General features: G+C 45.3%; 1 protein-coding gene across 1 annotated transcript in view; it reads right to left on the bottom strand.

Annotated features, from left to right (window-relative positions):
• Positions 1-15,928, bottom strand: part of PPM1D (protein phosphatase, Mg2+/Mn2+ dependent 1D) — a 43,698-nt gene extending 27,770 nt beyond the window's left edge. Inside the window, exons 1-2 of the mRNA XM_075013604.1 lie at positions 15,042-15,928; positions 1,131-1,359 (exon numbers count right to left, since the gene is read on the bottom strand). Coding sequence (XP_074869705.1) covers positions 1,131-1,359; positions 15,042-15,504 — 692 coding nt within the window. The 5' untranslated portion in view covers positions 15,505-15,928. The remainder of the gene's footprint in view (positions 1-1,130; positions 1,360-15,041) is intronic.
• Positions 15,929-27,145: the final 11,217 nt, after the last annotated feature.

The following is a 27,145-nucleotide window of genomic DNA, read 5'->3' on the forward strand; positions in this document are numbered from 1 at the left end:
AAGAGCCTGCCCAGCCTATTAGCAGAACACCAAACCCTGTGGAAGATCTATTCAAGTGGTAATGAATCTATTTAACAGGCATTTGCCAACCCCAGGTACACAGTCAGTTTCTGAAACTTACTGTGTTAGTCTACAAGACCTGAGTTTAAAATTTGCTTTAAAAATATTTCATTAATGTGTTATTGATTATGAAATCACAGCTCAAAAAAAAAATCACACCCTGCAAGGCTGCTATTGGCCATAAGAACAACGAGAAGTCCTGTGGCACCTTATAGACTAACAGATGCTTTGGAGCATAAGCTTTCGTGGGCAAAGACCCGCTTCATCACATGCATGACTCATGCATCTGATGAAGCGGGTCTTTGCCCATGAAAGCTTATGCTCCAAAGCATCTGTTAGTCTATAAGGAGCCACAGGACTTCTCGTTGTTCTCAAAGATACAGACTAACACGGCTACCTCTCTGATACTGGGCATAAGGGCACTGGCTTAATAGCATTGAGTAAATCTTAAGAACAATCCTGCCTGAGGGTGCAGGTGAGCTTTTGTTTGTACGTGTGGATGTCCATACCTTAGGGCATGCCTGCATTTCAGTGAAGACCCACCGAGCTGCTAAAACCTTAGTATTTTCTTCACTGATAGAAGCAGCGCTCTACAGCTCATGGTTACACGGGAAGACATATTTCTCTTTCTAATAGTCTTAATCCAAAGAGGACAAGGTCAGTTGGCAACACCACCTTCACCCATTTCCTTTCCCTCTCTCTTCTTTCAGGACCCCAAATAGATGTCTCACTTTGGAGATCTCATTGGGCTTCCATTTGGACATTCATTCCATTGCATTGCATTGCATCCATCCATTCCATTCCATCCTTCTATTCCATTGAGATTTGCATATGGACATCAGAAATTGCCCCATCCCATAAACCACCAGCAAAATGGCACTGGTACCAGACACTAACATAACACAGCTACTTCCCAACAGCCAACCAGTTGGATGGTCAGAGCCCAAACACAAGAAAGATTCAAACAGTCTCTCCAAGCTGTTGATGAAAAAGTAAACACGAACCCATTCAATCAGCAGGAACAGGACAAGGAGCTGAAAGACTGAAATAAGGAACAAAAACACAGTTACCTGCCCCCAAGCCCTTCGATTCGCTCCTTTTCTTTCGGAAGTTCAGGCTTATGGTCTTGGGTCACCTCCACAGCTCTAACAAAGTCATCCTTGGGGTCATCCTGGACTCCCAGCACCACTCCTGAGTCGCCAACATGCGCCACATACATCTTTGAGCCACGGATAATTACCACGCTGGCGGTAGTCCCAGATGTGCTTGGGAGGCCAGTCATGGTCTTCGGCCACTCTGCTGCAAAGAGAAATAATATCATCTACAATTTTGTTCTCTGAAACATGTCACTAGTTTCACCCTTCAGAAACCTGCCAATAAAGCCCCAAACTATTACAACTACCTGAAAAAAATACTTCGTTGCAGTGCCAAGAACAGATTAATAACTAAAATTCAGGCCACCCCCATGCCAGTGTCAGGCACACTAATGGAAATGAAGTGGTTGATTAGGTATTTCCTCTTCATCTGTTTCCAGTCTTACCACAAGTGACTGAAAATAGCCTTCACAGTCTCCGTCCGTCCTTGTTAAATAAAACCCACACGTTTTAGCACACTTGTTCATTTCCATTCATAAAGAAACAAAAACCAAGAAAGCAGGGGCATGGCAGATCACAAGCAGGGGCGGGGGAGCATGCCAGAAAGGTTTGAATATTTACAGCGAAGTCTGTGCATGATCACATTGTGGATGGTTCACATCAGTACCCTCAGACCCTTTCCTCTTGGAGCATAACATTAAAAAGCTTCAGATTAAAAAGTAATCGAAACAGAGGACAGAATACCGAGTTGGGATTGTGAAAGGTATCTCCCAGGGTTTGTCTGTCTGACCGCTGCTGGAAGAAATAAGTGTGGAAAACAAGAGATGGGCTGTTAGTTGAGAAAGTCTCCCAAGATTCAGTGAAGCCTCATGTTCACTTCCAGGTTAAAAGTTGTAGGAGTGTCAGACAAATCACGTCACTTAGATATTACAGTCCCTCAAGGGAACAGAATGCCGGCCTTCATAGAGGAGAATCATAGAACTGGAAGGGACCTCAAGAGGTCATCACATCCAGTCGCTTGCCCTCACAGCAGGACTTAGCACCATCCATATCATCCCTTACCAATGCTCATTTAACCTGCCCTTAGGTACCTGACAGCTGTTATCATGAAATACATTTGAGGCCCCAACAGGGATTGAACTCAAAAACCTTGGTTGACCAGGACCAGGACTCTAATCACTGAAGTATTACTTCTCCTAAAATGTGTAACTGCCAACAGATGGACTCAACCCTGGGACCTCTAGAACTTAGTGCAGGAGCCTCTACGGTTTGAGCTAAAAGCCAGCCGGCTCTTGGCTAAAGCTACTCACAACTGAGCATATGCTGGTTTTAAATATACTCTGAATGGGGTTTCAACATAAATTGTCGATTTGCTTTATTACCCAAGGGAAATTTATTCACAGGTCCACACTGAGAACAGAACTGTATCAGCTTCTTACATTTGCTATCCCGCAACCCCACGTCAAACTTACAACCAAAGTGGTCCTCCTCCAATCCAGAACTAAACACACATTAAATATCGACACACGCTTTTCCTCCTCCACTTCCCATTAAACTCATGCCTCTTCACATTAAATTCATGCATTTATCTTCATCTCCTCCTACGCTCTACTCCTGCTCCAAATATTGTACCCAAATTTCTCTCCTAACTGTTCCCTTAATCTAATTCATCTCCACTCCCTGACATGATTTGTTCCTATAGCCCCTTTAACGTTTGGGGCAGCTCCATGGCTCAGATGCAATGAGCCCCACAATCTCTCTCCCTCCTTCAAACAATATCAAATAGGTCACGATTCCATGAAGACAGCAGTCAAGAGCCACCTCATCTTGTGCCGGCTCTGTACCGTACCTACTCAATACTGTAAACTCTTCAGAAAAGGAATTGATTTATCTGGAATGTTTCATTTACAGCAAACTCTTTCATATCTGGCAGCCCCTGGACCAAGAGGTTGCCAGATAGTGAAATATTCCGGATAACAAGGAGGTATACCTAGCAATCCATAACACTAAAAAAAAAACAACCAAGATTAGATATGAAGAAAAACAAAAATGTGTGCCAACAAAAATGTTATTTGCCAACACCAGTACTACTGTACACTGCAAACTTATACAGTATTTGCTGCATTTATTTGTATTTACTTTCACTGTACTGTACTTATGGACAACGTCACTAAAATTTACTTATGGTTAAAATGTCGGTTATTAGAGTTCCAGACGATAGAATGCTGGATATGAAAGAGTTCGCTGTATTGTGTCCTACAATTTACACTAATTACGGTTACCATTAACGAGAGCCTGCATTTACACAGTACAACATGCTCCACTCCAGCATATATTCTACATATCAGAAATACCATAGTATAGTCAATACCCTAATACAGTATGTACTTTCCTAGGGCACCACTTTATAATCACAGACTCAAAGAACTGGAAGGAACCGCGAGAGCTGATCAAGTCCAGTCACCTGCACTTAACGACAGGACCACGTACCATCTAGACCAGGGGCAGGTAAAATTTTTTTTTTTTTGCAGAGAGGCCACTCCATGAATTTTGGTATCAATCACAGGCCGGCTCTGGGGCCCTTGGAAGTGACAGGGCCCTGGGCAGAAGGGCCGGGGGCTGCAGAGAGAGACAAAGCGAGTGTATGAAACATTTTGTGCATGAGACAGACTTTGTGACAGATTGAGTCTGAGCTGCAGTGTGTGTGTGACAGTGACACAGAGTGTGTGTGTGCTGGCTGCTGCTGGGTAAGTTTCAGAGGCTGTCTACACTCAGCTAAGAAAGTAGACCACAGATAGGTCAATTTTCGCTATGGAATTGCCGTAGCTAGAATTGCGTATCTGCACTAGGGTCGATCTTCTGGGGTTTGATTTTGCGTGCCAAGTCTGGACTTGAAAAATTGACCTCTCAGGTTCACAGCACTCCTAGTGAGACGCAAGGAGTAAAGGAGGTTGATGGGAGAAACTCTCCCATCAACGTTCCCCTGTATAGACAGCCAAGTTAGCTGAGCGCAGATACACTGATTTTACCTACACAATTGGCGTAGTTAGAATTGCTTATCTGCGGATGACTTAGTCTCATGTAGGCATAGCCTAAGACTGTGATCCTAGAACACAGGAGGTTCTGGTGCAGGGGCCAGTGACTGAAAGGACAGTTATTAACAAACTGCAGTTTGTTTTCACGCTATCTCCTAAGGGCAGGTTAAGGGCTGGAATGCCTTCCTGGGTTTTCAGAAAGGTTTCTACACTTGGGTAGTGGAGATCCCTGTTCAGGCCTAGGTTAAATGTGTCAAATTTGCAACTGAATTCCAATTCAGATGACTCCCTGTGTAATCTTGTGGTAAAATCCTTTTTAGAAAAATGACCACTTTTAAATCCATCATTGAAAGTTCAGAGAGGCTAAAGCGTTCCCCTGTAAGTTTATGTGTATTCTAATTCCTAATGTCAGATTTATGCCCATTCATCCTGTGGTGCAGAGACTTTCCAGTTTGGCCAATGTACATGGCAGAGGTGCATGGCTGACACATGACGGCACATATTACGCTAGTGGAAGCGCAAGGTTGGGTGGCTGTCTGTAGGAGAGGACTGGCCTCTCACCCAAGGCCTCTGAGAATGAGGGATTGTGTTTCAGTATTAGCTGTCGGATGTCATTGATGCCATGGAGGGAATGAAGCGCTGATCTCTTACTTTCCTTGTTGGGCCTATCACAAAGCAGGTGACTTCTGGGTACTCATCTGGCTCTATCAATCTGTTTCTTTACTTCCCCAGGTAGGTGATTAAGTTTTAAGAATTCTGATAAAGATCATGCAGGTTTCTGCCACAGCTGGGGGGAACTGACTGTGAGACCCATGTACTCCCTCTGCATCCACTCAAAGCACTGCTCCAATTCACTCAGCAAACCCCTCAAGCTCTAGGGACACAAGTACAATTAGTAAAACTACCCGAGCCCAGAAGACTGTCTTGGGTATAACCATCTTGCAGCCCACTGAGATGAAGGAGGACCACTCGCAGCCTGCTCACTTGGCTAGGTTGCCCAACACTGTGTTAAGGTGGACTAAAGTATAGTACACAGAGCAAAAAAATGACAGGAGAGGGATCACTCAATGACAGCCTGTTCTGTTCACTACCTCTGAGGCATCTGGCACTGGCCACTGTTGGAAGTCAGGATAGTGGGCTAGATGGACCTTTGGTCTGACCCAGTATTGCCATTCTTATGAAAGAGATTATAGATTACAAAGCTGAAACAAATGTGCGAACGGAGATCTACAAGCATTAGCCCAAAATGGGTCTGTCATGCAGCATTCGGTGACTTGTACACAGCTGGAAACAAAGAACTACTAGTTGTAAGCATCCTTCAATCTACGTAGACTATGGATCGCGCCCTTCGTAGTTCCATTTGGAATCATCATTTGCAGCGTCGACTGTGACTGTGAAGGCCCACACGAGAGTGACAGTCCTTGCTGCATCTGCTGCATGTGTAATGGGTGTCTGGCAGGTCCTTACTGTGCTTTCTGTGTGCTCGCTTCTCCTCTGCTAGCTGTCTGATCCTCATCCCACTCTTCTGAAGGCCCTTATGTAGTTCCTGCCTCCATCTGCTGCGATCATCTGCCAGCTCCTCCCAGCTGTCCGGCTCGATGTCTACCTCCCTGAGGTCCCTCTTGCAAACATCTTTGTAGCGGAATTGGGGGCGGCCGGGAGGTCTTTTGCCAGAGGCTAGCTCGCCATACAGGGTGTCTTTTGGGATCCTTCCATCATTCATCCTGTGGATGTGGCCAAGCCAGCGGAGCCGCCACTTCCTGAGGAGGATGTGCATAGTTGGGATTCCAGCTTGCTAAAGGACAGCGCTGTTGGACACTCTGTCCTTCCACGATATTCCAAGGATGCGCCTGAGGCAGCGCAAGTGGAAGAGGTTCAGCCTCTTTTCCTGGTGGGCGTACAGGGTCCAAGACTCATTGCCGTAAAGGAGGGTGCTGAGGATGCAGGCTCTGTAGAGTTGCATTTTGGTGTGGCTGTACAACTTGATGTTATTCCACACTCTCTCTGTTAACATAACCCTTGTTCAAAGAATGCAGATTGCATCAGAAATCAGTAGATGAGTCAAAACTCCAAATCAATTACTCAAAACTACACAACTCTGGGGAAGGCACTTAGATGCCTCAACTGTCCCACTACACGAAAAGGAGGCAATCTGCATATGTGAGAAAAGTGCAATCATGCTGAATGCTTGTGAAAGACATTGACTTTGTTGTCACTGGAAGAAGGGGGCAAAGGTATGTTGTTAACTAACACAAGGAGGATTTTACCCGCCATTTCACACGGAACCTCATTCATATTTAGATCACCAAGTTTAAGCTGGCCAACAGATGCCCTTCTCCCTTCCTTATTTTAAGACCCACATGATGCCCAGAGTTAAGAGCAGCAGTTTTAACTCATTTCCTTGATTTAACCACTTTAAAAATATCAAGCTTTTCATAACCCCAACGCAAATTTAAACACCAATGTAGTTATTCTGGTTTCTTACACTAAATAAAAGGTTCAGGAGTAGTCAGGTAAGTGCCTTTACTTCCAAAATAAAGAAAGACTCTTGGCATAAATTGTATCTGTGTTGATTCAAAAACAAGGGTCAAGCCAAGACTATACAGACCCCACTTTATTTACTCTAAAATATAAAGATGTAAAATTTATTTTTTCTCCTGCCATATTCAAACTACAGACATAACCAGTTGTTACAGGTGTGTCTACAACCACCGCACCAGATGGTCAGACAAATGATCCTAAGTTTTCCTATTCATGTGTAGGTTTTTTTTAATGTTTTGGAGCCTTTTTTTTTTTTTTTTACATAACAGGCTGTCTCTACCACTGATTACCCAACTGTTCTTCTGTGGCTAACTCTTGAGCTGCAGCTCATTGTCTTAAAAGGATACATGGCCACGAAACAGCTGTGTAAGATAATTGGCAATGATCCCAGTAATTTCACATTTTCTACAGTGCATAGAAGCCAGATGCTGAGGCACAAACCTAACCACACCTGAGCTGGTGACCTGGAACTGAGGCTTAAGTTCAGTATTTGTTTCAGTGGGATAACTTAACAGGACTTCAGTAACCTGACAATCAGTATTATCTCAAGCCAGCAAAATGCATCTTTCAAGCTTTTTCCCTCCACCAACTTTACATGTAAAACATAAGACCAAGTTTCCTTTTAATAAATACAGTGCACCCTACTGGTTTTATACCAGACTCCAATATTCTAGACAACACAGTATGGTGGACATAAGCTTTTTTCATAAATCAGAGGCACCAGCAACACCTGCCACTTCAACAATTAAAAGTCACAATTTGTTCTGGACAGTATTAAGTTTTCTCCCTGTCCAAAATGCTGCAAAAGCTTCCCAAGATCCTGGTTCCAGCTACAGCTGTCCCTCTTCATTCAAAATACTGCCATGGCTTCCAAATGTTCCTTGCATCTTCCCTCCTCTGTCAATGGTCCTTCTACTTTTTTCCCATCAATGTGCAGAATAAATTTTTATGTGCACTGAGGCATGCGTGATCGTACACCACCAGTAGAAATATGCCACAGATGCTGGCTGTGGCTGCTCTGCTTATCAGCTGGACAGTGCTTCAAACTTTCCTGGGAAGACTGCCCAAGAGCTCAGCTTATGGAGAACACGGTCCTCTACCCTACTGGGACATTGAGAAGGAGCTTTCACTCCGTTACTCTATCTTAACAAGCTCATGTTCTTGATCTTTAAAAAAAAAAAAAAACACGCACAAACGCCCGCATCCCATGGTGTTAGTAATTTTCCTTTAAGACTAAGGGACTGTCAGTCAGATTCTTGATATGTACGGATATTCCTGACAGCTGGAAGACTATTGCAAAGCAAGATCAAAATGACTCAACTTTAAAGGCAAAGTTGTACATCATTAAATTCACAATAAATTACTGCCTGCTTGAACACAGTGGTCAAAACAGGAACATTTAGGCAAGACTGCAACGTACTAACAGCTACTTTCACCACTCAGAATTATACCTGCATGACCTGTAAGAAATGTAACTTCTCCTACATGTTCAGCAACAGGAATTAGGAGAAGCTGCCATTCTGTCTAAGTAATGTTATTCAACTAGAGTTTACTTGCTTCTGGGGGTCTATATCCCAACCTTTAAATTTACTGTCCTGTGATGATACTCTCAGTGTTAGCATCCATCTCTGACTTTGCAAAAACACCACGATCTGCCTAAAAGTTAACCTTCATATAGCCCTTGCCCACAGAGAATCAACATTTTTTTAAACATTAATTTCAGAATGTCCTTAACAGCAGAAGACAAATATGCTAACTGTTGTAGGAAGCTTCCATGCAGCCTAGTACAATACAGATGTAAGTTCTGCAACTTTGAGTCACTGTTGGTTTTAAGTCCTGTAACTTTCTGCAGCTTTGTAGCAGTCATTGCCTGTATAACCTTTGAGGCAGGTAGTGTGATCATGATCAGGGAGTGTGAATTTCTGTAAGAAATAATGGAGCCAAGATGTAAGAACATAAGAACATAAGAATGGCCATACTGGGTCAGACCAAAGGTCTATCCAGCCCAGTATCCCGTCTGCCGACAGTGGCCAATGCCAGGTGCCCCAGAGAAGGAGAACAGAAGACAATGATCAAGTGATTTATCTCCTGCCATCCATCTCCTGCCCTTGTACTAAGGGCTAGGGCACCATACTTTATCCCTGGCTAATAGCCATTTATGGACCTAACCTGCAAAAATTTATCGAGCTCTTTTTTAAACCCTAATAGACTCCTGGCCTTCACAGCCTCCTCCGGCAAGGAGTTCCACAGGTTGACTGTGCGCTGTGTGTATTTTAGCACTTGAATAAGAATATAAGTACATTGGTGTCATGAATGAATGCCTGTATAGGGTTAAGCCCAGACAGTGGGCTCTCTGTTGGCCAGCAGCCAGGTGAGCCAATGGGAAGAGAAAGGGGGATTTTTGAATGGAATCAGTTACCTGCTGGAGGGAGGGGGTCTCCCTAGTGTGTCTGGAGGAGAGAGAAACAGAGATGGTTTAAGCCTGAGCAGGCTTGGAGGAGTCAACAAATGTCCAGGCATCAAAGAAATCCGAGCATACAGATATATAAGTAGAAAGGAAATGTTTAGTCAGATGCAATTAGGTTCTTTTCTTATTTTGGGTTTGATGTGGGACTTCTCAGACTGGCTGATGTACCCCCCATGTACACTGTCACTTTTAAACTGAAAGCCAGGGAAGCAATTCTCTGTGCTTTAAATCTACCTTTTTAATTGCTCTGCAACACCTAGTAAGCAAGTACACTATCACATCCTTCTTTTGTTTTGTTAGTAAACCATCTCTTTTCATTTTCATAAGGCACTGATTTGATCCCTGTGTCCTAGAGAAGGGTTTGTGCAGATGCATGCTTAAGACTGAGAGGTCAGCTATCAGACTGCAGCTTAATTTCTTCCTCTTTGTTTTTAAGCTCTGTCCTAAGGGAGGGGTAAAAGTTTGGGGTTAGCCCACAGGAGACATCCCAAGTGTGTCTTCCTGGATTTTAAAAAGGGGCCTTTCCTCACTTGGGTGGTGGTAGCTCCCTCCCAGGGTCAGGAAATCTGTAACTTTGAGAAGCTTTTAAGCAGAAGTCAAGGTATTTTTAAGGTCTCTTGCAGGTCTCCACCTTCTGCACTCGGAGTGTTAGAGTGGGGAACAGCCTTGACAGTTGGTAATAAGTCTTGTAGCTTTGTTTTATGGATTTAACTTTCCCATGTATAGTTATATTTTGTTTGTGCGTGAGGAAAGTATAGATGTGGGAGTACAAGCCATGGAATCAGCCTGGAAGCCAGGCTGTCTGGGCAACCAGCTGAGCTGGCACAAGAAACTAGCCAAGAAATGCAAAGAGGCCCCATGAAGAGAAAAATCAAGGTCCTATCTGCTGTTGGCTGATGACTCACGGTCATACATCATCCAGGAGCAGTGGGACAGGATGAGAGCTATGGACCAAAACTCATAACAGATGGGTGCAAAGTTATACAGGAGTTCTTCTCGCCACCACCCTGTACAGGAATTAGTCTTGGCTGGCTGGGGAGGCAGGAGGCAGCCTTGGCCCTGGGCCCATCCCCCTCGCCCCAGGATGGATAGTACTGACTGCTCCTGAATGCTATGCTGACAAAAGAGCACAAGCTGACAAGGGGGTCATATGATCAACTCACCACCCTGGATTTGTGGCTGCAGGCAGACACACTGGACCCACTCTGCCTTGGCTCTCTCCGCTGTCTCTATGCAACTCTTCATCTGCATGAGTTCGCCTGTGCAAGCGTATGAGCGCAGGAGGCTAGGAGTGTGTATGGACGAGTGCTTGAAAGCTAGTTCCTCTTTTCCTTTAGTACAACAATGGCATTAATAAAACACAGCTGAGCGTAACCCTGAGCTGGTCTTTATTAGTGTTACCTTAGTTCCACTACCTTTGGTGCACACAGAGTCCAAATGAGAAATGCATAAACTGATTAACAGGGCGAACAAAGCTTCACTAGCCCTTCCAGATGCAAGGCTACATAAAGTACTCCACAGCAGCGGCGCTGGGTGTGCCTTGAGTGCCATCCACCGCTCTGCACACGCGCCCCACCGCTTGGCGGGAGACCCATGCGGCGGCAGCAGTGCTGGCAGCTCTGGGGCGATGGCAGCAGTGGCTCTGGTAAGTCACTGGCAACGAGTTAGAGCAGGGCGGGAACCGGGGGTGCCTGGCTCTGGGCAAGGGGGAGGAGATTGGCTTATATATACTGGGTGTGCTGTGAAATTATAAGAAGTGCTGAAATGTGCCACAGGGTGATAAAGGTTGCTGAGCACTGCTCTACAGTCATGATCCAGAGCAATTTAGTAACACTATTTGGAACGTTTCTCCTGCCAAATTTTATATGGGAAAGCTGAAAAAGTGCTTGGAGACATGTTAAGACATGTACCTACTCTTTCCACCTGCAAAAATCCTTCAGGGTTTGCAAGCTAGAAATTCACGCAATATTGCTAGTGAGTACTACACAGGTGTCACAAACATCAACACCCCCCCCTCGCTGAGGAATGAAACACCACATTACAAAGAAATGGAGGAAGCCAGCCAAATGTGAGCATTAGTGGGCAACGGAAGAATTTTGAACAAGAATAGAATAAAGCCCTTCTCTTGTAGAAAGGACCTCAGAATTATTTTGTTTTGCTTTTTAAACACTTTCATTCCAACTCAGCAGGATCTCATTGTCTAAAGCAGCATTTCTTCAACTCCTTGAGACCATGGAACACAAAGCAATACTATTTTCTATGCGGAACACCTATGAAAATGTTCTTCAAAAATAAAAATTGTCAGACTGCAAAAAACCCAACCAGCAACATACCCAGCAAAAAAAACAAATGAAGTCATTTAATCAGGTATCCTAGCAATGAAGTAGTAACATTGTACCTGGCTTTAATAACAAGTTATATAACATCAGTGTGTGATATCCAAGAAGAGTCCAACGTTCGCAGCACACCTGCAAGTTGTTCACAGAACACCAGTGTTCTGTAGAACGTAATTTAAGAAACACTGCTCTTAAGTTTCCTCCAAAAGATTCATACAGAGCATTATATGGAACTCAATCCACCTATCTTGGAAAGGGTAGAACCAGGTAAATCAACTCTTTTGGGAATGAAACAGCTGGTTCTAGGAAACACTAATGTTCTAAGCCAGCCATTAAACTACACATAAGCTTTTTGTAATCTCTGTACAACAAGGAGTTTAATAAAACACAAGGAAGAAAGTATTGTTTTAATTCTACACACACACAAACAGCAAGCCCTTTTTCCTTCCACATAAAATATCACTAAAATCCTGCACTCTTGTGGAACAGTTTTTCCTTCATTTGTTTTTAAATGAGCAAAAGAGTGAAAGAAAAACTAACTGTTATTATAGTTGTGCAAATGCATGGCAGAGTATTAAAAGCACATACATACCTACAGTTTTGGTTTCTAGTCCCCCTAAACTGGCTCTCTGTCCCTGCTTTCTCTTCAACCAACAAAGTCTTTGCTTTAAACCCAGCAGTATAATCCACTTTAATGCTTCTCAACCTCAACTTTGTTCTGCCCTCATGCACAATGAGAGACAGATTCTTTGCATCGGACCTTGGTCATTGGCTTGGAAATCTCTCAGTCAATAGCTTATTGATGGTATCCATGGACAGTCACTCAGGGCATGCGTACATTAGGAGCGCTACAGCGGTAAGCCTCTCCACAGTAGCTTAGTTTCATCCTGTATTGACAGAAGGTTTTTTTCCCCACTCAGTGTTGTTAATCCACCTCTCTGAGAGCCTAGACTGATGTGCCTCCCCTGGAGTTAAGTCAACCTCACTATAGAGGATTTAATGTTTTATCCAATGAAAACCTCAAATTTTCTTACTCCTGCTGCAGAAGTTAGCAAGCATGCGCTCCAGAAACTGGAGAGAGGCTGACTGAAGACCTTACACAAAAACTACAGAACTATCATCAAGTAGAAAGTGCTCTGATTTTAACTGTCTTTAAAAAAATTTAAATCATACTACACCAGCAGCTTTGTTTACTACTGACCTGCTGTCGCTCACACCATTTCCTATATCAATGTTCTTTAAACTATGTTCTGCAGAACACTGGTATTCTGTGAACAACTCGCAGGTGTCCCACGGGCATCGGACACTTTTTGGATATCAGAAGCTGACGGTACAGATTTTCTGGTATTAAAACCAGATACGATGTTACTTCTTCATTGCTATGGTACCTAATTAAATTACTTCCTTTTGGTTTTGCTGGATATGTAACCGTTTGGGTTTTTTTGGTCCAACAACAATAGGTATTCTGCCTAAATACTATTGTTTGGTGTTCTGTGGTCTCAAAATGATTAAGAAATCCTGTCCTACATCACACCCACAGTTATGGAGGAGGGGGTGAGAAAGGTTTTCCACGTGATATGAAAAACACCCCCTGGTTACTATATTCAGCGGAGACACAACTGGAAGACCAAGCTCATTAATCTCTCACCTCCACACCCACCCCTCACTGTTTGGGTCACTATCTCCATCCTGCTCCCTCTCATGCAAGCCCATAATCTGGGGGTCAGCTGCCACTCCTCTTTTCCCAAAAACGCAGGCTGTGATCAAATTCTGCTGCTTCTTACCCCACAATAGCTCTAAAATCCACTCCTTCCTTTCTGCCCCGACAGCCACTACCCACACGCTAATCACACCCCACCCCCGCAACTATGGCAACGGGTTCTTTCAGGGTCTTTCCAGAATTTCTCTTAACCCGACAACCTTGCTCTTTCCAGAATCTTTTTGCAAAACGCCTCAACTGTTTCTGCAAACACGTCCTTCCCTTTGAATCACTTCATTTGCTCCCCAGGGTGCTGGAATAGAATCCTAATTTATTCACGACTTCAAGGCCCAATATTCACTCTTTGACGAGGTTGCATTGTGTATTTCCCTTTCCACGCCAGCCTCCACACTGCCTTTGTCTCCTTGCTTTTCTTCCATGCTGTCCCACAGGCATCAGGCCTCCCCAAAGTCATCAATAAGCCACAACCCTCACCACCTTCAAAAGCCTAATGAAATGTACCTTCCCCTACCAGAGGGGTGAGGGAGCATGATACTGTTTGTCACCGAAGCCTTTCCCTCTGCTCTTGCCTGTTTGGGACACCCACTTGCGTCATGTTGTATTATTAGCCTGTGCGGTCGGCAGGGGAGAGAGTCTGCTCTTTGTTTTGGAACGCACTGAGCATATTCCTGGGTCTGCCAATAGTAAACCAAGCAATGCTCAATAATACTCTGGGCATGCTTGGAATCCTTCCATCAGGAGTCAATGGGCAAAACTGGAGATGGGGCAATGGAGGAAATACGTTAGCCAGGTCCTTTAGAAGGGATCCTATATTGTATTAAACCATGTCCCCCCTCCACGCCCTCACAGGGCATAAAGAGTAAGGAAAGACTGGAGGTAACCACATGCAGAACTCCCTGAAACAGCATCCACAGAGCAGATTTAGGCAGGATCCCAACTTGTTCTGTTAGCAAAGCCACACACCGCTTCACAAACACCAGCCTCCTTTATCCCATGTCTCAACCTGTGGTGCGTTTCACCCCTCACAATGTCTCCTCACAAGACGGGGTCCTTTCCCCCCACCCAAAAAAACAAAAAAAACGCGCCTGCCATAAATTTACAGCACAGAGAGGGCTTTTTTTATGGTGCAACACACCAGAAACGAGTTCTAGCACCATTTTTCATCCCCCCAACCAGGGATCCCATGGCTGGTGCTGCTGGCAGGGCTCTGCACCCCAGCTGGCTCCCAGCCATGGGACTGAGGGGTCTCCCCCACCCCTGGCCTGGGCCTGCCAGCAGGATTTGAGTCTTGGCACTTTTTTCCCTAGAAAAAAAAAGCACTGAGCACATGTGGACTGAAAGGGTTATAATGACAAGAGTGGGTGTCCTGCTTCCAGCAGCCAGGGAACGAAGCTTTGCAACCCTCTAACTCCCCAGTGTACCAAAAAAGGAGGGGGGGGGGGCTGAAGCTAAGAAAGAAATGGCTGAAACCGGGGGGTGTTTCCCATTCTCAGAACTGGCGCCTGGGGAAGGGGGGTCTTGCTCTCGCTGGAGGAGGGCACTGACCTGTTTCCAAGGGGGTGAAGTAGGAAAGCGGGGGGAGGGGACGAGGGCGGCAAACTGGAGGGATCGGGGGAAAGCAGCAAGCAGAGAAGTCCAAAGGTGGCTGCCCTGCTCCCAGCGGAGAACAGGGGAAGCCGCCGATCCCTGCCCAGCCAGTTCCCCGGGGGGAGGCGACCGCCCCGTTAGCTGCTTGGAGGGGAGCGAGGCGGAGAAGTTGAGCGGAGCCGGCAGCGGCCCGTAACTTACGCAGCTTTTTCCACATGGCGCGGTGGCAGGCAATGAAGCCCTTGCGCAGGGCCGCGCACACCTCGGCCGGCTCGGCGGAGCGGAACCCCTTCTGCTTCTTGATGAAAGCCCAGAGGTTCTCCCGGGCGAACTGGGCCGCCTCCCGGCCCCCGTGCCCGTCGCACACGGCGAAGAAGGCCACGGAGCTGCGGACGCACCGGCCGGAGCCGGCGGACTGCTCTTCCTCTTCCGCCGCCTTCGGGCTAGCGCCTCTCCTCCGACAGCCGGCGGGCAGGGGGTCCTGTCTGGCCCTGGACTCGGTCACCCGCGGGCTCGCAGGCACCGAGCCGCCCTTGGGAGGGGGGCCCTCCTCCCCTTCAGCCGGCGGCTCCGGTTCCACCACGATCTGGGTCACATCCTCCATGTATTTCCTGCCTCCCTGGTCGGAGAACACGCTCACCCCCAGCGAGTACAGAGCCTCCATGGGGGGGCCCGGAGCAGGGGCTGGCGCCTCTTCTCCGACTGTAGCAGGCCCCCCAGGAATCAGCGCGGAGTCTCCGCCCCAGCGGCTGTAGCGCGCTCCCCCGCCAGCCGCGGCTGGTGACTATTGTTTATGTTCGAAGCGCTGTTTGGGCATGTCCGGGACACAGAACGCGGCGCGCCTGTAACAATCCCCGATGGAACCCGCAGAACCTGAGCGTTCCGAGGCACAGCGCCCCCTGCCGCCCTTCCAGGTTCACTGGACCTCCAGCGCTGCTCTGCGGAACAGCGCCCCCTGCGCCAGGCCCCGGCTCCGGCGCAGCTGCAGAGCTCTGTGCGGTGCTCTGGCGGTTGAGGGCAACGGGACGAGGCGAGGCACATAGGTCAGCATAGGGCATGTTCGCAACGTGGGGTCCGCGGAGCGGGCCTCCAGGGGGCTCTGTGAAAAAAAAAAAAAAGATAATGTAAAAAGATTCTAGAAAATAAGTTTTAAATAAATGGCAAAGTTACAATCGACTGTTATTTTAAAATTCGGTTTCTCCCAAGAGTGTTTTTAATCGCTCTCGGACAATCGCTTTTGTGGTTTTGCTTTTTCATTTAATTAAGTGTACGTAGCGGCCAGAGCTTTGATGGGAATCCGTGAACCATTGGGGGTGGGGTGATTGGGTCCAAGAACAGTTTTGGGGAGTAGTCTCAGGGAGTTAGTCTGTATCTTCCCAAAACAAAGAAAGCAGTCCTGTTTAATATTGCTCATATTACAGTCATAGAATCATAGGGCTGGAAGGGACCTCAGGAGGTCATCTAGTCCAGCCCCCTGCTTCAAGCAGGATCAACCCCAAGTAGGTCATCCCAGCCAGGACCTTGTCAAACCAGGACTTAAAAACCTCTAGGGATGGAGAATCCACCACCTCTCTAGGCAACGTGTTCCAGTGCTTCACCATCCTCCTGGTGAAGTTGTTTTTCCTAGTAGCCAACCTACACCTCGCCCTCTTTAGCATCAGACCATTGCTCCTTGTTCTGCCGTCTGACACCACTGAGAACAGTTTTTCACAACCCTCTTTAGTGCTCCCCTTCAGGAAGTTGAAGGCTGCTATTAAATCGCTCCTCAGTCTTCTCTTCTGTAAACTAAACAACCCCAAATCCCTCAGTCTGTCCTCATAGGTCATGTGCTCCAGCCCCTTAATAATTTTTGTTGCCCTCTGCTGAACCTGCTCCAGCAAATCCACATCCTTTCTATACTGGGGGCCCCAAACTGGATACAATATTCCAGATGTGGCCTCACTAGTGCCGAATGAAGGGGGACAATTCCTTCTCTAGATCTGTTTGAAATGCTCCTCCTAATGCACCCTAATACGCTGTTAGTCTTCTTGGCTACACAGGCGTGCTGTTTACTCATATCCAGCCTTTCATCCACCATAACCCCTCGGTCCCTTTCCGCTGTACTGACGATGTTAGTCCTGACTATATTGTTAGTCCTCCAAGACTAACAATATTACAGTAGACTCTCTCATATCTGGCATTCCATCATCCAGAACTCTCAAATAACCATCATTTTAACCAAAATAAATGTTAATTACATTTTCCATAAGTACAGTACAGTGAAAGTAAGTACAAATAAATACAGCAAATACAGTCTAAGTTTACAGTGTACAATACTTCGGTTGGTAAATGAAGTAATCCTGATCATTCTCACACTCACCGGTTTGAGTCTTAACAATACTCCTCTAGCTCTTCTGCTAGGAAGGAATCTGACTTCAAACTCATGCTTTGTTTTGTTCGCTGACCAAATGACTTCTCAACTGCACATCTTTCCCAGTGCTGTCAAATGCATATGTGCCAGTCTGAGTATATAGCATCGGTATCTCTCCACTGCCTTTTGCAGCAGCTCTAGCTTTCCAGTCACCCATAGCATTCAGGCATTCCAAGTTCTGATTGATAGTACATGTGTTAGTTGTAATTTTCTTTCAGAGGCCAATTTCTCGACCCAACCTCTATCTCTCGATTGGTATTGCAGACCTTGTTTATTTGAGCAATGTCCAAGCCGGCATCTTTTATCAGTTAGTCATACTGGCATCAGATTTCATTCATATTGTTGTTTTACGATCAGCGCATCGACACTCGTCTGACCAACCCTCCTCTTTTATCCTGGCATGGAACCCCTAGTGTCTTCATGGTAGAGTTAAATGAAGTACTCTGCATACATTCGTGTTTGTTTCTTAATAGCTAATCTTGTTTGTCTTTAGTGTTATGCATTGCTAGGCATACCTCTCTATTTTCCAGAATATATGACTATCTGTCAAACTCCCAGTCCCTGGGCTTATGGATATGAAAGATTTCACTGTATTTATTAGGTGATGAGCTTTCATGGGAAAGACCCACTTCTTCAGATTTAGGGTATTATTGAGAAAAAAAACAGAGAAAACCAAAGAATCAGCTAAATGGGAGGAAGAAGGCAGGGGGAAGAGAAAAAAAAAAACAAACTTCTGCCAAGTGCCAGTTAAGTGGGAGGTCTGCCATCACTGTGAATATCAAAAGTGGGGAAATTGTCCTTGTAATGCGTAAGAGAATTTAAATCTTTGTTGAGTCCAAGGTGATAGGCATCAAACTTGAAAAAGAATTCCAGTTCGGATATCTCCCTTTGTAATCTGGTGTTAGAATTTCTTTGTTGTAATACACAGACCAGTAAATCATTAATTGAGTGTCCTGCAAGTTAGAATGCTACAGGACTGCTTTCTTTGTTTTGCAAAGATACAGACTTACAGGGCTACCTCTCTCATAGGGTCACTGTAGTTCTCTATTAAGACCTACATTTTAATCTTACTGAAGATTGCTCTAGCACAATGAATGGACAAATGTTTTACAGCCAAGGTGTGCAGCCTTACTCAGTAGGATGTCAGTTACCCAGGGCCCTGTGGCAACTGTCCTGTTTGCCCTTATATTAATACGCCACTGTCCCTGATTGACTTTAGCTCACCTCACTTGGAAGACTGTCTCTTCACTAATTTGAGGAAGTGGGTTTTACCCTGAAAGCTCATTACCCACTAAATACATTTCTTAGTTTTTAAGGTGCTACAGGACTGCTCGTTACTTGTGAAGCTACAGACTAACATGGCTACCTCTCTGAGTCTCCTGGCTGTGACAGCAGGTCCTACGGAATTGACGGAATAGGGTCCTCCTTGACCGACAGAACTGCTAGAGCTGGATTTACTCCCAGGTTATGCAACAGAACAATTTATGCTCATTGCCAGAAAGACCTTTCTTTAAAACAACTTGTGCCAGGAACTTTATTCTTCCATTTTGAATTGCTGTCACATCTTCCACCTAGAAGATCTCAGAGTATTCAAAACGTTGTTGAATTAACCACTAAACCATCACTAAAATAGGGATGACTAATGATTAGGCAGAAGTAGTTTAAGAAGTTTGGAATTTTCTTTCACATGAGGAAAGCTGATGGCATCTCAAAATGAGAAATACAGCTTCATGTCCATATGATGTAGCCAAAATGTCAGTGATACTCCCAATGATACTTAACTTCCATAGTGTCCAAAGCTCTCCAAACATTAATGAATCTGAATGATCTTGAGAGATTCTGATGTGTGCTTCCACATGAATTCCAACACTTCATAATTCATTAGTGATGTTATATCTGGGCCAAACTGATTTGTGTCTTGTGACTGGAATTAAATATATTATTAATTATTATGAAAGCATTTTATCTCACATAGACCATTGAACCACATTAGAGTGAAGTGGGTATGGTTTTGCTGTATAAACACCACACCCTAGTTTTGTAACCAGGCACAAAACAATCCAAAAATAAACTCTATAAAATGTATTGGGTGTGGAGCTACTGAGGATTATGCAGCATGATAAAATACATTTCTGTCTGGTATAATAAGTTCTTGTATACTTCCAAAAAGCTCAGTTCACTCCTACCAGATACAGTAATCTTGTTATGATTTAAATTTGAATACAAAGTGTGGGTGGGTGGGGAGAGAAAGATGCTTAATGAAGATCCCCCCACTGAAAGACCCAAATAGTTTGCATATATCAAGTGTAATTAATTATTTCTATGGGCACTCAGATGGATGTATTTCCTTTTCCTAGTGCCCTCTCTTCTTAACTGAAGGGAGGCATATCTCAGTGATTTGAGCATTAATTAGCCTTGTAAACCCAGAGTTGTGAGTCAAATGGAATTTTAAAAAAAACTGACAGGGCGGGAGCTTGGTCCTGCTGATAGAGAAGTGGACTAGACTTGATGACCTCTTGAGGTTCCTTCCAGCTTTGTGAGGTATGTATAAAGAAAAAGAGCTGAGATATTTCATGCACCTAACTTCTTATAGCTAAAGTAGTTTTGGTTTTGGTGTTTCTGTTTTGTTTTGTTTTGGGGGGAGACAACAAAAAATGGCTCGTTTACATGGAAAAAAGTAGCACCAATATATTCTAAATTGGTTTTTAAATCAAGGTAGTTAAACTTGACACTTAATTTGGTTTAAGACTGACTGATTGCAGTTTAGTTTTAACAAATTCCTTATAGATTTAAGCAAAATCAAAATAAGCCTTGTTTAAACTGAAATAGCAACATCAAGGTTGCCATTTATTCTGATTTAATTCTGTTTACTTAGTCTCAGAGGGGTAGTCGTGTTAGTCTGTATCTTTGCAAAACAAATCAAGTAGTCCTATAGCACCTTAGGCTATATCTAGATTGCCAAGAACTGTCAGCAAAAGATACACAGATTGTGCAAGGCATTTAGGTATCTTTTGCCAACAGTTCTGTCAGGAGAGGCTTTTCTGACATTTGACCCATCCGTACAGGGCCAGATGCAGAAAAAAAACCTCTGTAGACACATCTCTTCTTCCTTGTGGAACGAGGTGTACAAGGATGTTGACAGAACACTCCTGACTGGCAGATGTCTTGTGACGGATCTGCATTCTGGATATGTGCTCAGTTGACAAAACTTCTGAAGTTTTGCCAACAGAAACATGCAGTCTAGACATAGCTTTAAAGACCAACAAGACATCCTGGGAAAGACCCACTTCTTCAGATTCTGGAGCAGAACTGAGAAATCAGTGAAAAATAGAAAGTAAGGTGTGGGTGGGGGGAGACGGATGGGAAAGCAAGAGAGAAAATAAGAGAGGGAAAGGGAAAAAGGAGAGAAAATCATTGAACAGTAAATTAGGTGAAACAAAAAAGCTGTCCTGTAGCACTTTAAAGACTAACAAAATAATTTATTAGGTGATGAGCTTTCCTGAGACAGACCTACTTTGTCAGATCTGGAAAATTCTGAAGTTAAGCGGGATGGGTACCCATCCATGCAAATATCAAAAGTCAGAAAATTGTCCTTGTAACATGTAAGATAACTGAGAACTTGCAAATGAATTCCAGTTCACGTCTCCCTTTGTAATCTGCTGCTAAAATCTCTTTGTAGTAATACACAAACTGTAAAGTCCTTTATAGAGTGTCCTGTGAGTTTGAAGTGCTCATTTACAGGTTTACGTGTATTCAGATTCCTAATGTCTTGTTTGTATCCATTCATTCTTTGGTGTAGGGACTGTCCACTTTGCCTAATGTACATGGCAGAGAGGCTTTGGTGGCGCAAAATAGAATATATCATACTAGTGGAAGTGCAGGAATATGAGCCCCTGATTCTGTGATTGACATGGTTATGTCCAGTGATGTTGTCTCTAATATAGATATAGATATGTGGACAGAGCTGGCAGTGGGGTTTGTTGCAAGGAAAGGTGCCGCAGTTAGTATTTCTGTGGTATGGTTTGTGGCTGCTAGTGAGTATTTTCTTGAGGTTGGGTGGCTGTCCGTAAGAGAGAACAGACTTGTCACCCAAGGCCTGTGAGAGTGAAGTATCATGTTCCAGTATAGGTTATAGATTGTCAATAATGTGCTGGGGAGGCTAAAGTTGAGGGCTATAAGCGGTGTTCTGTTGTTTACCCTCTTGGGCCTATCGTGAAGTAGCTGGCTTCTGGGTATTCATCTGGCCCTGTCAATCTGGTTTTTTACTTCTCTCTGTGGGTAATTAAGTTTTACAAATGCATGGTAGAGATCACTAAGTCTTTTATCCCTGTCAGTGGGATTGGAGCAGATGCGGTGTATCTTAGAGCTTGACTGTAAACAATGGATCCTGTGATGTGTCCTCAATGCAAGCTGGAAGCATGTAAGTAAGAGTGCAGATCAGGGGGTTTCCAGTATAGAAAGGTATTAATTTGACTATCGGAAACCCTAACCTACGGGGGTCACAGCAACCAGAAGCTATGCACATACACACTTTTAAATCCCAGGCATGTTTCGGAAATACCTCTCTTCCTATTCGCTCATCTTTGCAAGCCCACAGGTATTTCTCCAATGAAAGCTAAACTGAACCTTGCAGCTAGACCTCCTGCTTCTGCCTGTTCTAGGAGGGAAATCTTGGATTTTCTCAGTTTATTGGGGAAAGGAGCAGCACAAGCACAGCTGGAGAATTCCCACAAGACGAAGATGTTGATCTGAACAGTGCCAAGGAGATACAGAGGTGGGGCTAGAACAGGGATGAGTTCCAAAGCTGGGCAAAGTCCTACCAAAAGGAGGGCAACAAACAGATCGGGTGCTGCTCCTCAGAGCTACTGAGGCGACAGAACTACATGCCAGACTGGGCAGCATCTCTGCCACCAACCCATGAGTGGCAGTGGGCCCTTTGTGAAGCTCGAACTGCACTGGGACGAAGAACTTACTGAGCAGCAGGGACATGGCCAGCGCAGAGCCAACAGAGGGCCAGGCACTCTCTCAGTCCCAACCCAATTCTGATGAACTGGAGGGTAAACTCACTGGAATTCTTTCAGTGGAGGCACAGGCATGTGCAATATACTGTCCCCTTTAATGTTCCAAATATCTAAACACTTGCTCCTTCCCTAGTTCAAGGAGGAATTGGTAAATAAATTCAGTCCTCTTTGGTGAAATGTTTTCCAAGTCTTCCATATTATATATGCTCAGTGGTATGCAATACATTCAACGCTCATTCACCTGATTCCATCTCTAGTGAGAGAGACAGAAGATATAAACATTTTGACTTTGTGTTGTTGCTAATTTAAAATTAATGAGGGACTCAAAGCCTCCAGGGTTTTGCAGAGGGAGATGAAGCCTTTAACCTCTGCAAAACTGCTGTGCACGTTAGCTAATTAGCAAGCGGTGCTTTGACAACGTGACGTGCAAGTGTGAAATCCAACCAGGTTGAGAGTGGCCAAAGGTTATTTATCCTCTGCTTGTTGCTAGGTTTAAGTGAAGGGAATTGGCAGTCTCAGTAGAATTGCTAGTGGGAAGGATCTGTGGGTACATCTACTCTGCACATTGAGGTGTAATTGCAGTATGGTAGGCAAATCTATTCTAGCTTTTATACAGTTGACGTGGATAACCATAGCTGTGAAAATGCAACAACACAGACGTGGCCCAGGGGTGGGGGTGGTAGACCTGCCTGGCACCAGGGTCAGGTGGGGAGGGATCTCTCTGCACTCCCAGAAAGGGTGGGGCTTTGGGCAGAAGGGGTGGGGGTTGGAATAGGGCAGCCAGCCCTCAGAGCCACCTGGAATGTGCCATGCGGGGCTCCAGTGGTGATTTCCGTGGCCCGGGGCTCTGAAGGCCACCATTCAGCCCATCAGTGGAGGGGGCAAAGAGGGCAGTTGGCCCTAGGCCTGGCATTTCCAAGGGGCCTGGAGCACCAGCTGCTGCCTCTGCCAAAGCACTAGCAGTGGTGCTAGAGCTCCAGGTCCCTTTGAAACGCCGCCGAGCACTGTGCCACTGCTCCATGTGTGGCTCTGAGGGAGTGTGGGGTGGGGGCAGGGCTGTGTGCCCTGAGCCCCTCCCCTTTTGCCCATGGCCCTCTCAGGAGCCAGGTCCCTTTCCCACCTTGCCCCAGGCCTGCGGTGGCTCTCGGTGCTGCTGCCTCCAATGCTGCAGTAGCAGCGGCCGCAGCTAGGAACCCCTGGCCCTTTTGAATCCCCAGACCCCGGGTCCATTTCCCCACCCTGTCAGCAGGCTTGCACAGACCCCATCATAAGTAGCAACTTGAGTCCATCCCCAGGGTCCCTGGCGGACGTGAAGTGGGGCAGGTAGCTCAGACTGTGGCACTGATGGGCAACCCGGGCGAGTGAGCGGGCTGCTCGAGTGGCCTTCCTTCATCTCAGTGGGCCGCAAAATTGTCATAAGCAAGCCAGGCTCCCAGGATAGGGTAGTATTGCTAACCGTGCTTGTGTAAGATTGAATCTGTAGCAGCGCTTTGATTGGATGCAGAGGGAGCACATGGCTTTCACAGCCAACATCTTGTGCAGTCAGCACTCATGTCCCTTCAAGTGCCTTTGCTTTATGTGGATGTCTCTTTAGTAATACTTTAGTAACAGTGTAACTGTCCACAGGTGGGCTTAAATGTGGTTCCTTTGGAACGTCATGCAGCAGCCTTTTCAGTTTGAGCTAAAATCCATCTGCCTCTCACCTAACACTGAAGAAAGATCTTATTCTTTGTCTCTCTCTCTAAGTGGTCTAGGTGCCACTACATGGGACAGTGAAGCACACACCTGGGCATGTGGGTTACATTAGTTAAAACCCCATGCAGATGGAACCCAGAGGCAACGGTAAAACAAAATGTCTTGCGAGCCGGTCATCAGTGTTCCCTGTAAGCTGAGCTCTTGGGCAGCCAGCCAGGAGAGATTAGCAGAGTGCCCACAGCTGGCAGCCTGTGTTTCTACTGGTGGGGCACATCCATGAATGCCTCAGCACCCACAACAAAATTTATTCCACACATGGTAAAATTTAGAGGGGCCATTGGTACTCATAGAACCCCCACTGGGCTGTAGATGGCCTGCGGGCTGCCCACCACAGCAAAGTAACCTTTGTCACAGCATCATCACTGCCATTGTTACCTACACTAGCTAAATTAAATCTAGATCAGATATGCCCACTGTAACACCTTAAACTGCCACATAGGCACACTTTTAGTCACAGCTCCCTCTTCAACAAACACCCTTCCCTACTGTTAAACTTCCCTGAAGAAACTACAAATTTCCTGACCTCCCCCTTGCTACTCTTTCCTGTACAGATGGGGATAAAGTACACTAATTACATGAATGTGGGGCAGTGTGTACTAGCTGTTCTTTGGATAAAATAGTGCCATCCTGCTGTGGGCATTGTACCAATCACATGTTGTAATTCACTGGTTTAAACATACACAAGATACAGGGCCATAGGCACCATCCTTGTACCTATCTGCTCATCTACAGATAGAAAAATAATCACAAGAAGTTTGAGAGCAAACTGATTTAGCTGTTTTAATTTCCCTACGTAAAAATTACTCAGAAAGAGAAACAAGATCTTCCCCTGAGCAGACTCCGGACAGCAGTTCAGAGTTTCTTCTTCACTCTGGACTGTGCTGTATGCCCTAGGATCAATGCACTCTTCTCCTCTGCTGATTTTTCCCCCCAAAACTTGATTGGAAGACCAGTATAGATGAAACCTAGAAAAAATTAAATGCACTTGTCTGAACTGGAACAAGCAAAGAATTATGTCAGCATAAAGAAGTGACGTTCAGACAAATACTCTCCTTTGTATAGTTTTACAGGAGCGAGGGCAGCAGACTGCTGCTCTGCAGTTTAATGATTTCCTGTTAGAAGTTTACAATTCCCCATAATACTGTTTTAAAGATTTCTGCAATGTCCACATCAAGGAGACAGAGCTGATCCATGTGTTAGGTATGGCAAAGTGTGTCTACGTAGTGGTTAGAGTGGAGGGAGGGGCAGGGAGCCAAGACTCCTGGGTTCTGTCCCAGCACTGGGAAGGGGATTGGAATCTAGTCTAGTGATTAGAGCACAGGACTGGGAGCTAGGAGCCCTGGGACCAAAGTCAGAACCAGAAGGGGAGTGGGGTTGTGTGGAGGGAGCCTGGGAACCAGCACTCCTGGATTCTGTCCCAGCCTTGGGAGAAGGGTGGGAATCTAGCCTAGTGGTGGGAGCAGGATACTAAGAGCCAGGAATACCAGGTCCTATCCCCTGCACCAGAAGCAGCAGGGAGTTGAGTGGAGGGAAGCTGGGAACCAGGACTCCTGGGTTTTATCACCCACTCAGGGGCAGGGGGAAGGTTGATGTCTAGCATAGTGGTTACCTGGGCTCTATTCCCCCCTGGGAGGGGTTAATGTCTATCCCAACACCAGTAGGAGAATGGGATCTACTGGTTAGAGTGGAGAGAGGCTAGAAGCCAGGACTCCTTGGTTCTATTCCAGACTCAAGGAGTGGGGTGAGAATCAGGAGTCCTGGGTTCTATCCCAATGAGGTGAGTCTAGTCCAGTGGTTAGGGGGCTGGGAGCCAAGACTCTTGGGTTTTATTCCCCCTACTGGGGACAGACGTGAATGTCTATCCTAATGGTTAGAGCAAGGGTCTGTGAGCCAGGACTCTTGGGTCCAACCCCGAGGGGTGGGGGGACTGGATTATTAGGGGGTGGGGTGCCTGGGTCTGGACGAGTGGGTTATATATATTGGGTGTGCTGTGAGATTATAATGCATGTTGAAGTGTGTGATGAGGTGATAAAGGTTGCTGAGCCTAACCTCAAAATAAACCACACAATTTGTGCTACTCAAATTATGTAGCTAATTTCTAGGTGATTTGAAATAGGCTATTTCAACATGTAGCGCTGCCTAAACTTGCAGGAGGAGTATAGGGATGCCAGAATAGGGCACCCATTATCTCCCAGCCTCCCTCCACTCTAACCCTAAAACCAACCCTAAAACCCCTCTATTCACAAACACAGGTATATGAAGTAATAACTAATATTATATCAATAGAATAAATATAATTAATATAATGTGTGGAATTAATTTACCAGGCAACATTATTCTGAGTTCAGTGTCAAGGTAAAAAATTCAGGCAAGCCCCCTCTCTTCTTTTCAGGCTTGAATACTAAATGGTAGAACATTAATTCAGTGGTTTACGATGATTAAACCTGCCTCTATGCAGCCAAAAGTGATCTTTTCCTCTATGTACACCAGCTGTGGTAGAAAATGAAACCTGAGCCTAACAGTTTTACCACGTTGTCCAATGTTCAGGTATGTAAGGAATGAATTTAAACTGTCAAATGTTAGCCAGAAGCGATAACTTTCTAGTGATCTCAGCACAGTTAGCCCATAGGAACAACAGGTCTAAAGTACATCAGCGTGAACTCGTGCCTCCATATTTCCTTCCTGTCTGCATTTATTCCAAGGGGAGCTTATAAATGATATTGTAGCAATCAAGGTCTTGCTTGCTCTCAGAGTACACTAAAAATTGAAGGTTCTGATCTGTTTTCCTTATACGATATTCCCTTTATCCCCACTGTTCGGGTCATCCGTTTCTTCACTGATTGTTCAAAGGCCAAACTGAAACAGGGAAAGACCAAATACAGACATGAGAGGAAACATGTTCCTTGTATTGTATTATTTAAAAAATAACTTATAACAATCCAAGGCATTAGGGAAAAGGAAGTTTGTTTACAAAATGTTCAGAAGATGACCAATGTCCTTTTTCTTTACTTAAATACATCTGTACACACAAATTTAAAATATCAGGCACTATAAAAGGTATCACACTTCCTCTTTTCCCAAATCACAAACATATATAAGGGTTTTTCTGAAGATGGGTC

This window comes from Carettochelys insculpta, chromosome 19 (genome assembly GCF_033958435.1).
Source record: "Carettochelys insculpta isolate YL-2023 chromosome 19, ASM3395843v1, whole genome shotgun sequence".
NCBI classification, from domain to species: Eukaryota; Metazoa; Chordata; order Testudines; family Carettochelyidae; genus Carettochelys; species Carettochelys insculpta.